This window comes from Mercurialis annua, linkage group LG2 (genome assembly GCF_937616625.2).
Source record: "Mercurialis annua linkage group LG2, ddMerAnnu1.2, whole genome shotgun sequence".
NCBI classification, from domain to species: domain Eukaryota; kingdom Viridiplantae; phylum Streptophyta; class Magnoliopsida; order Malpighiales; family Euphorbiaceae; genus Mercurialis; species Mercurialis annua.
In genome coordinates this window covers 47,822,545-47,834,392 of record NC_065571.1, presented here as the reverse complement: position 1 = coordinate 47,834,392, position 11,848 = coordinate 47,822,545, and the positions used below count along the sequence as shown (strand labels likewise).

The 11,848-nt window shown below is 31.9% G+C and overlaps 1 protein-coding gene across 1 annotated transcript; it reads right to left on the bottom strand.

Annotated features, from left to right (window-relative positions):
- Positions 1 to 3,083: 3,083 nt before the first annotated feature.
- On the bottom strand, positions 3,084 to 10,414 carry LOC126669504 (E3 ubiquitin-protein ligase XBAT32). The gene is made up of 10 exons (XM_050362990.2): positions 9,525 to 10,414; positions 9,351 to 9,410; positions 9,151 to 9,222; positions 8,882 to 9,057; positions 8,627 to 8,787; positions 8,042 to 8,100; positions 7,901 to 7,947; positions 4,962 to 5,102; positions 4,155 to 4,246; positions 3,084 to 3,902 (listed from the first exon to the last, which is right to left on the bottom strand). Exons 1-10 carry the CDS (start codon positions 9,717 to 9,719, stop codon positions 3,370 to 3,372), a joined length of 1,536 nt encoding a protein of 511 aa, XP_050218947.1. The 5' UTR covers positions 9,720 to 10,414; the 3' UTR covers positions 3,084 to 3,369.
- Between the last annotated feature and the right edge of the window lie 1,434 nt (positions 10,415 to 11,848).

Here is an 11,848-nt window from a genome sequence, read left to right as displayed (position 1 = left end):
CCGGTTTGTACCGGTCGGTTCAACTGATTCCGTCGGAAACCGCAAATTATATGGTTCAGTTCGATTTTTCTTTAAAAATCAAAATTTATGATTCAATTTCTTAGTTTATTTACTAGTTAGAGTGTGATCCGTTTTTAGTTATAATTTTAGGTTTAACTTTTTTTATGATTAAAAAACTATAGTATTTTTCATAGGACAGTTATATAGTGACTTTAAAATTCTTATATTTGAATATGAAATTTCAATTTTAACAAAAAATGGCAGCTCGCTACATAATTTTCAATGAATTTTTGATTATGTGGACAACGGAGATGAAATCTTCATTATATTTTAGGAAAAATGATTTTTTTTATCCATGATTTTGTCTCTTTTTTGTCAAATATATTCCTAAATATAATTTAGACTTCTTGTTTGTCAATTTTATGAATTAGAATAAATATATCCAATCTTCACTTTAAATTTATTTTAGGGATTTATTTTATGAATTTTTGATTCCATAAATGATTATTTTATGCAGTTGGTCTATTATTTCAGGTGAGGAAGGATAATTTGGGTTTTAAAGGAAAATTGTGTGTCTAAAAATAGGTTTATAAATATATTTATTTCAATTCATAAAATTAGCAGACCGAAATGTCCTAATTATTTTTTAGGGATATATTCGATAAAATTATGGAGATGAAAAAACATTTTATCTATATTTTATTTACTTTAAGATTATATTTTAATTCAAAACTAAACTAAATAACATGACAAAATTAGAAAGACATGCATTTTTCATCAGCCATTAGTAATTTCCGTATTTATTTATTTAGAGACCCCCTTGTATTTGCAAAATCGAAATTTAGTTATTAAAATATTAAAATTTAAAAGTCGATAATTGTTCCGTCAAGCACTATCGTTTAATAATCGCAGAAACTTTCACTAGCTAAACCGGTTAAACCGTGAATCGGTGGACGATAAGTTGGGTTTTAAAAGACTGGTGGAAAGGAGAAGAGATGCGTATAAGTGATAGATGGTGTTAAGTCACATTAGTTATAGTTTGTACTTTCCTAGCTTCTCTCAAATCAATCAAATTTTTGGGTTTCTCTGTTACTCAAAACCCTACATTTTGTTGTTGACAAAAACACAGCTTCAAAATTTAATATAGAAAGAGAAATACACTGTAATATATTCCTCTTTGTTCTTCTTCTTCTTTGCTTCCTCTAATCCCATTCTTTTCTTTTAAACTCTGAATATAATTTTAGGGTTTTGTTTTGTCAGTACTCTCTGTATCTCTCATTTATTACTCTTCTTTTTTCTGCTATATATAAACTCTATCTTTATCTTCAATTCTACATCACTTCGCAGCTTATTACCTACTCCAAATCCCTTGTCTTTTCTTTCATTTTCATGCCTGGTTCGACAGTGTTTTTTCAATGGAAGCTGAAGAATATTATTATCCACTGTTGTTTACTGATGGAATCTCTAAGAGAAAGCTTTGGCGACTTGGTTTTAAGCTTCTTCTGCAATGGAGAATGAAGCAAAAACCTGGGTTTTAGTGGTGCTATCCTAACCGAGCTTGGTTTATTTTTTTTTTATTTTTTTTTCTTGACCTTGCAAGGCTTGTTACGACTTTCATCGTTACAGTGGCCGCTCTCTATTCCGTTTCATTTCATTTTGTTTTTTCTTATCTCCGCCATCCATCCCATACTCTTTTTTCTTGTCTATTCCTCCTGAGCTTTTCCGTAGTTTGACTTAGCTAGCTATGCATGTAATGAACCTTATTGTAAAATGATATTACCTCAATAATAATTTTTTTACAGTTCATATTTCTGGATCGTTTCTGTTTTACTTCCTACATTTTCTTCTTTAAATTATATCTGTTGAAGAATAAATATGCGTTTTTATTTTCTCATGTGTATGAATACAATACTACAGAATTTTACTGCCCTTAAGTTAAATCTTGTTAAGTTGTGTTTGCATGCAAGGAAAATGTATTGTGGAAGATGAATGATTAGGTTATTTTTTATTTACAGATAGCTAAAAGGATGTGCACGGTTACTGCAAAATAGGCAGAAACTATTTTGGACTTGCATTAGGGTTAGAAGTTAGGGCACAGGACCAGTGCGTGTGCTTAGGGTTTTGGTTCTTTGGACAAAAAGAATTATTTTATTTCTTCATTTCCATCAAATAAAAATATAATATGTGGATAACCAATATTAGAAGTTGTATAACTATAATACGGTGCAAATTTTGTATAAAAATTATTATATTTTTTGCTATATCTTAAAAAACTACTCTTTCACTTTCACTTGTTAGGGAGAAATAATTATTTTTAAAAAATATAGAGATTAATAGTAATTCTGTGTGTTAGGATGGCGATAGTAATTATCCCAATCTACTTCTAGTTCTACTATTGAGAATGACAGTTCATAGTTTGACTTTTAACTTGTAACTTGCATGTAACTAGGGTTTAGTCTAGCATTTGGCATTTTCCTCAAACAAGATTTCAGAGATTAAACAATAGAACAAATATTCTAATTGGTAACTTAAATTAATTTTGGCTAAAGGTACAACTTCTTTTCGAATGATTCAAAAAGAACACATAAATATCTTTATTTTTTTTTACCACATGAGCCTTAATATTTTAAAATGGTGCAAAAAAAGTTCTTTAATTTTGCTGGATAGAATTCTTAAACCCTGTTAATTTAGTTTTTGGATACTTAACTCCATATTTTAGTTATTTTTGTGAATTGGTATGAGAAGAATTTATTTGTACCATTTATAAATATTAAAGGCTTGAATGGCTAAAAAATATTATAAATACTTGTATGCTATTTTTGAATAACTTTATTTCTTTTTACCTTTTGCCATTAATTTTACAGCTAAAAGATATTTTACAACAATAATTTAAATACCACTCACAATAATGAAGTTAAATACTGCAACTTATAAACTAGCTGCCAGTAGTGATAGAAATATTATAATGGAATGATAAAATATTATATCTTACATGAAATTTCACATTATAATGGATTGATAAATCAAATGAAATTCATTTATAGATAAACTCTATGTTTCATAATCTAAATAATAAAATGGAATTCATCATAACGAAATAAATATAATAACAATGATAAAATTCAGTAGTTTGTGACATTTCTCTTAAAAACATATCTTTTTTATATCTGATGCAAACAGAGGTGAATCCGCAGGATTCTTTTCTTTTTTCTGAATCCCATGATATCTCCTGTAGGCTGTTGCAAATGATTTTAGATATTTACACCAAAAATTACATGTTTAAATAATAGATAAAAACAATGGGTAAAAATAGGAGAAAATAATTAAAATAGCAGCAAAAAAAGAAACCAAAAAATAACTTGTGAATTGTCAGCTTCCGGTTACTATAGTTGTATAATAATTGATTGCAGATAACCAAGATCTCCTACCCTCCGTGTCGTTGCTGGAAGTCGATCGTCCAAGCCTCGACCTTGAATATCGGACCAAATGTTCACGCTGGTTCCGGTCAATGGTGCAAGGAACTAAAGAAGGACTCGTGTCCGGAGTTCCCATGCATCCTCTCCCATTGAATTTCATCGATGGGAACTTCTGGCAACTCAACGAGCGGAAAGACGATGAAAGAGGGGACATTCTGGTGCACCCGAAATCAGGCCTGCAAAGTGGGGTTAATACGGAAGAAGGTTCTGGCTCCTCACCCGAACATGAACAAAATGATAGTGACAAACTTGTTCTGGCAATCGCCTTCGCCACTGGCTTTGTTTCGGGAAGCTTCACAAATGAAACGATGCCATGACGACAGAGGGGACACGTAACTGATCCCGGAGGACCTTGAGCAGCATTTGATGAGCAGATTGTAGAACAGAGATATAACGGACACCATATGCAGAACTCATGACCACAACCTGCATCATTTGTGTATATACATAAGATCTTCGTGCATGTTAGCATTAAGCATAGCAGATTAAGTTAACACTTCGGGTTTGAACTATAATTTGGTGGCTCGAATTTGCAAGCGGTACATGATCTCGTCAACTAACAGCATATACGTTCAACTAGACTTTTCTACCAATATAACATGTGCTTCTGTGCGAAATGATGAAGGTCTCACTAGGATAAACAAATTTTTGAACATGTAACAATTAACAGCAAATTACCTTCTGCAGCAACTGTGCATGACCTTTCCAAACAAACAACACATGTATCCTGGCATGAGGGCAGCAAATCCTCATTCCTCCATCCACATTCTCTGGAAATTAATCCAAAATAGAAAATCAATTTACCATTAGTTAAAGGAACTCGAGAAATGTAGATGTTTGCTTGTCCTGCATCTTGTGTGTCTATGCTTAGTCACTTTAAAATGCAGGATCATGTTTTATTCCGCAAAATATATATACCAGGTAAATTCAACAGTGTATTTTTAATGTGACAGGCCCGTGATATCGATCTACACGATTTGTAGTTCCCTTAACAATATCATTTGAAATAATAGGAAGGACAGCTGAAACTTAAGCACAATGCAAAAAAATTACTAACATTACTTGGTCGCGGTAATAACTGTTATGTGCCAATAGTCACCTGTGATATCAAGCTTATGCTTGCAATTGCGTCCATGATCAGCAAATTGCATTCGGACAAGATATAATCTTTAGAATGACTAATAAAATTTGTTGATCTACACTGGAATGAATAAATTTTAAGGCACATACACTTTCTAAGAGCCTCTCTAAGTGGAATAATGCCAGTATGCAAAGGCTCTAAAGCCTCAGCATTTCTTCGGGTTACAATTCACTTGGAGCAATGAAGATAGTTTTTAAGAAGACACTAGATGAATCAATATTCCTAACGTGAAACAGAACTGGTTCACGTAGGGTGAAGCTAAGAATTCATGGCTCACAATTAGAAAATTACACAGCATAGCATAAGTTCATGCAGTTATAGAAAGTATGACAAAACATATTCACCTGGCAATTTTGACAATGCTCATCAGGGGAAGAGATAAATATGGTGAAGGGCATATCGGTGTCTGACATTCTGGCTGCACGCTCAATATTTGCTCAAGTTGACTTCTATGCCATGAATGAGCAACCATCAGAGGAGTCCATCTGCATGGTTGAACAAACAGCCTTCAATTAACAAATAGGACCAGTATGAACACAGCATTCTTAATCCCAAATATATTATGATACAGGTCAATGCTATGATGGACATTATATATCATGTCAAATGACAAATCAATCCAAAAGCTCAAGCTGTTAGGTGAAACTCTAGTCTCTAACTATAGTTTTATTATCTCAAATAGTAGTAAGGGACCTAGATGTTCGATTTGAAATGGGTTTTGATTTCCAAGTTTTAGGCATATGTATGTTCCAAGATTATAACATGGCAAATAGAAATGATCTTATAAAAACCCAAAATTAAGTTCTAAGATCTAATATATAGAAGATGTGATCCCATTTAATTTCAGCATAGAACATGCAATTACAAAGTAGAAATGTCCTCACCATTAGTATATTATCATTGTTGGAATACTACTATTGAAACAAACCCATAATTCACCCATAGATACACGTCAAATTATGAGGTTAAGTAATGATACACAAGTCTGCTCAGAAGTTTTGCCATCATCCAATGAGACAAACACTGGCAAAGGTAGAAAAATAAATTATGCAGGCCCTCTCATGTTAGAGATGTGGACACCTAATTCAATCCGTAACTAAACTTAAAATAAAATTAATTGTAAAGAAAATTAATTGCATTGTATATAAAATGCATTTCAAAAACTATCATCTATATGAAAAATAGAAAACCAGTAAAAGCTCTCTGACGAGGGAAATTAAATAAGTATTTTAACATGATTTATTTCAAATTCAAACAAATTTGATAGGAAGTAAAGAACTTGAGAGACGACAAGTTCGGTGTCTATGTCTCGTGAAATTTGATGCCTTAATCTCATTAAGACCCAACAGAACTCACAACCTGGGACCTTCATATTTAAGCGAAATAATTGACTGATAAATCAAACTTGAGTTGGCACCAAAAAACAAAAGAAACTATAAACAGATCAGCGTACGCCTTATTCTAGTGCAATCAATTCCTGAATGTGCATGACAGCAAATTCATAAATGAAGGACATTTACCCATTTAAATATACTAGTTTCGCGTTACGTGCTATGCACGTGGCTCGTAGTATAACTCGTCGCTTTATGTATTAATTAAATATATTACAATTATATCAATTAATTTTAATTATAATCGACATAAAATTAATTTAATAATATATAACTAAATTTTCATCTTTATTTTATAATAAGAATAATTGAAAATGAGAATAATAAAATTAAATATATAATTTCCGTAAATTGAAAACTCGTATATTAATGTAAAACTAAATTTTCCTTGAAATAAACTACACCTGATGTCATCTTTAGTTTTATTATAACTTATATATTAGTTAATTAAAAAGAATTAATGAGCAAATTGAAAATATTTTTTTTAAGAAAGAGAACAAAGTTAAGATATGCAATGAAAAATTTATTTGTAAGACTTTGAACTGTAGAAGGAGGCAAACTTCTAATCATTAAACCACAACTCACTAAAAACCTTTATAACGGATTATGCATATCTATTATAAATAGGAAACCATAATGGTAAACATTTGTTTTAAAATATAAAACGTAATGAAACTAATAGTTAGATTTTGAGTTTTACAAGAGTTTAGCTATCTTTATTTATAACTTATAATTAAAACTAAATTGGAGATTATTTAGCTACCTATTCTAATTAGAACTTTAATTATGATAGTGATTAATTAAATAACTAATTAGTTAATGACTATAAAACCTTTATTGATAGTAAACTGAAAAGGATTATTCAGTAAATTTGCCTGTCCCCCCCCATCCGTGCTTTTATATATAGTATAGATCAAGGAGAAAGTAAAGTCATAAATGTGAAATGCCAGGCATGAAGAACAAAAAAATCAGTATGCTTCATTCCAGGCCTTCTTTTCAGCCGGCATTATATTAGACAGTAATATGCTTATGACCTTGATTTTCTCAGCAAGCAATTTATATGGTTCCCATAGAAACTAGGTCAGCACTTGTAAATTCCACGCCCACCTAAGCAGCAATTGTTCTAGTATTTCTAAGCAAGATCGTAGTAAAAAACTGATGAGAAAATATTGTAACTATACATATACAAGTATCAAAAAAATAAAGTATGACTGTATGAGTAGAAGCAAGCTGCAACAATAAGTTCTAAAAAAGAAGAGGAGTGTGATTAACAATAATCATCTATCCTTAACATGAACCAGTTGCTCATATAGATAAATGGTAAACTTATATGACTATCAAGAATACATTTTAACTATCACACAAGTAATGGACCTAATGGCTGTCAATTCTTCAAAGTTTCTATCTGGATTCTTAAGAAAGAAGCATATAGTATGAATCGTGTAGAATATTCTACTTCAAATAATCTGCATAATTATTAATCTGCATTGATATTAAATAAGTTCTATTTTCTGATGTACTCTCATGCCAGGCATACAGTTAATCTCGACACAACTGAATTATTTACGATTCATATTGACATTAATGCTTACTCTTCCACGGTCAGTTTGCCGTGCAAATCACCAAGGACTCATTTGTGGAATATATAGAGTTTTCTTTCCACCCAAGTCATTGTTTAATTCTAAATATCAGGACAGATATGAATGTAAGCTAACCAAATTTATCTATGTGCTGAAACCATCTCTACAGTTAGCTTTTTTCTGTGATAGTTGCATAGTAGAGATAAACTACTGAAAAAGGGAGCAAAAGGATGCCAGAAGCAAGTTACTAATACTATATGAACATGTGGTCGTTATTTGAACATATAAGGAGTGGGCATTTGAGATTCATACCCATTTGCATTTTCAGCAGCAACACTGGCACCCCTGGCAATCAACATCTGAACCATGATAGATATACAGATAGTAAGTTTTCAGCGCACTGAAAAACTATGATTTTATTCAGATACCTTTGCTGTTTAATGGAAAACATACTTGACAGCATTGTGGATTTCCACCACATGCAGCATAATGAAGAGCAGTACTTCCAGCACCTGAAAAGAGATAACATACAAGCAACGTTAATCTAGAGAAATAGTAGTATGAACTTCTCAGAAACAGCTGTTCTATTGTTAAAAATATGCTAGCCAAAACATTATCAGGTAACCTGTTCTTTGTAAAATAAGTTTTCCTAATTTGATGTACTTCAGATAACCATACAACTACATTTCCAGTTTTGTTACGCAAGATAGAAAAGGTCAAATGACCCCAACATAATTTCATGCATTCTTATGCTAAATTTCATCTTTAATTACCCTGTGTTTGTTCCTTGCATTTATGGTCACAGTTTGCATTAAGGGTGTAACAAAATAGTTTCAGATGAAATTACCAATTCACATAAAAATTAAAAGCTTCTAGCTACTAAGGAAACAAGGAGAGAAAATGCATTAATGTTAAATATATGAAGTTCTTAATTTTAAGTTAAAAGAATTAAAAAGCACCTTTAACATTGACTAAAACATGTAACTTGTGGACATGACATAGATTGTTGATTGAAAATGTTAAAGGCAAAATTAGAACCTATTAGGTCAATGGTAGTTCCATCTTCCACAGTGACCTCAGAAACAGAAGCTCCTAAATCCAGAAGCAATTGCACAGTTTCGAGATGCCCATTCAGAGCTGCCATATGCAGAGCAGTGATACCTCCATCGGCAGATCTGTTAATCACCTTATGGAGAGCACTGATGAATGCAAGATAGCACAAAAAGGCAATTTAAGACAGCATAATGGCAAAGAGATCAAGGGAACTAAAAGAAAATTTAGAGGTGAAAGTACCATTCATCGAACTCTGAAATTGACTGAATATTGTTTGATCTGTTTGTCAACATATTCCAACAATCTGGAACGCTGGGTATGTAGTCTGCAAGGAGGAGGCGTATGCACCGAGTATGACCATTCAGAGCACCCAAGTGGAGTGCAGTACCCCCATTAAGATAATCTGATTTGTGAATCTAACTTGCATAAATCCACATATACATCATCGTCTTAGACTTAAACACCTTTAAAGGAAACATAATCAATATGATCCAAAGTGGAACACTTACATTGGCTTTATAAAGTAACAGAATCAGGACAACCTCCCAGTGACCATGTTGACAAGCTTGCATCAAAGCAGTCTGTTTACGCAAACAAACGTTAGATTATCCAACAGGATTACTAGTTCATTATGAATATTCCCAAAGTAACTAAACAATTTTTCTTAAGGAAATGTGCTAATTTAGCGAGGCAGCAATATTCGTATTACCTGACCACGATAATTCCTCAGATTAATGTCAACTCCAGACTCAATCAGGAGAGAAACTATCTAATAACACGTACGAAAAGACGGTTACAAGTTATAAAGAAATTTAAATCACCTACAATTGATAGAAATGTTATCAACTTTCATTTGGCAACTTAATTAAAGAGTAAGAACTACCTCATGGTGACCTTGAGCTGCAGAATAATGCAATGGCGAATTCCGAACACCAAATGTCGAGTATCGAGCTAGCCTCGGATTGCATTCCAGCAATGCCTTAGCTTCTTGAAGATCACCATCTCTTGCTGCAGAAACTAAACGCTCCCCAGATGCAGAACAACCAAAAGAATTACCCATAATACTTAAAAATTTCATGGTTTTCTAGAACCAATCTATCAGAAACACAATCTAAATTCTTAAACCATTAAAAGCCATTCTCAAGAATTAACAAACATTGATCAGGTGACATAAAAATTCCCTATCTACCAAACTAACAACCACCTAAAAACTCAATTACTAATCACAAAAAATTGGTTACAACAGTCAGAATCTTTCTGACTCCTGTTGACATCAAAAATGAAAGAAAAAACAAAAAATAGAAGGTGGTTTTTAACACTAACTGCTCATTTAATTTTTTCTTTGTCATATATAAACAGAAAAAATTGCAGTCTTGATGAATAAGACCTTTTTATTATAAAAATTGGTTAATTAATCTTGTGAATTTCTAGAAACCCAACAAAACATTACCTTAAAACTATAAAACTCCAAATCAATCTTCTTCAAAACTAATGTAAGCAAACATTTTCTTTAAAGAAACATAATCTCCAAATACCTATTTGCTAATTTGCTTCAAAGATTGGAACTTTGATTAAGATTATCTACAAAATATACAAGAAAACAGAATCCAAATGAAATCTCAAGAACCCAGTTCAGGATTTTAGAATAAAGAATCAAAATTTATCATACTTTTGTGTTAAAAATATCAAAAAAGTAATAAGAAGGCAGATAAAAGAGACAGAAAAGGAATCAGAAAAAGTATTTGACTCAAAACAAGGGATTTGGGTATAATGGTGGTGGGATTAAAAATTAAAAAATTTAAATTTAGAAAGAGATATGAGAATAAAAAAGAATAAAAATTTAAAAGGGAAAAGGTGCAAAAATGACCCTCATGTATACCTCATGTATCTTATTGGCACTTCATGTATTTCGGATCTCAAATATGACCCTAACGTTGCGAAAAAGTATCAAAAAAACACAAAACATGGACGACGTTAAACATAAATGTGTACGGCCTTAAACGGAAATGTTAACGGAAGGGTCATTTTTGACACTTTTTCAAGACGTTAGGGTCCTTTTTGGGATCCGAAATACATGAGGTGCCAACATGAGACACGGGCTATACATTAGGGTCATTTTTGCACCTTTTCCCAATTTAAAAAGAAAACGACTTTTAACTACAACGAACATCAACTAACAAATTTAATAGAGACATAGTTGCCTTCTTTGCCTTAATTTATTTATTTATTTATTTATTCATTCATTTTTAGCTCAAATGGATGAAATGAAATAGTCAAGCTAAACACTTACACCTCGCGGTTTATTCATCCATTTCTATTTTAACTTGAACAAAAGATCAAATCACCCCCTAAAATTGACACGAAATATCAACAAAGACAATTATAAAAAATCCGGATAAATTATCCAAATCTTTAGCAAAATGGGTCGAGAACTCTATCCCACTCTCACTTCTAAAAGTTAAACACTCTCTCCAATTACGAAAGAAAAAAGTTTAAAATAATTTTGATATTTTTATAATTGATATTTAATAATATCTAAATTTTATTTATGTTCTAATAATTTTTAAAGTTTAAATATCATTTTAATCTTAAAATAAAAATTTACAAATCCTTTTGGATTTTTTTTAAAGGTTCAATCACCAAAAAACCCCCGATATTTTAGCCCCTTTTTTGATATTTTAGCCTCTTTCCACTTGCATCATGACGTTGCAATTTTGTCTATATCACTCTAATTCGCACATTTCGTTTCCAATTACACCCTAAAAACTGAATTGACCCTTTTTCACTAAAAAAAGCCAATTTGATCTGTCGTCAAAGGTGCTAATGGGGAGACAAAATTGGCACCATTCGCGACAGATTATGTCCGTCGCTAATTAAATTAGTTTGCGACGGAAATATCCGTCGCAAAAGGTGCCAAATTTGTCTCCAAATTGACACCTTTTGACGACGGAAAATTTCGTCCAACTAATAAAATCTGTCACAAATTTGTCTCAGATTTGGTCTCAGCCATGGAAGACAATTTGCGACGGATTGGAGCAAATTATTCGTCGCTAACTTTGCCACGAATTTGAAAATTGGTCGCTAACATGTTTAGCGACCAATTTTTTTGCGACGAAATAAGGGCATTAGCGACGGAATATTCCGATTCCGTCGCTAATGTTTTCTAGTAGTGTTAATTTAGATCAAAAAAATCAATTTAAAAAATTT

Bases quoted from the DNA above. Each gene is read 5' to 3' on its own strand.
- LOC126669504 (XM_050362990.2), bottom strand. From the start codon at position 9,719: ATGAAATTTTTAAGTATTATGGGTAATTCTTTTGGTTGTTCTGCATCT. The intron at 8,788-8,881 runs GTACTTTCACCT...TGCATTCATCAG, and splicing joins ATTTCAGAGTTCGATGAATG to TGCTCTCCATAAGGTGATTA. The intron at 3,903-4,154 runs GTAATTTGCTGT...CAAATGATGCAG, and splicing joins ATGCACAGTTGCTGCAGAAG to GTTGTGGTCATGAGTTCTGC.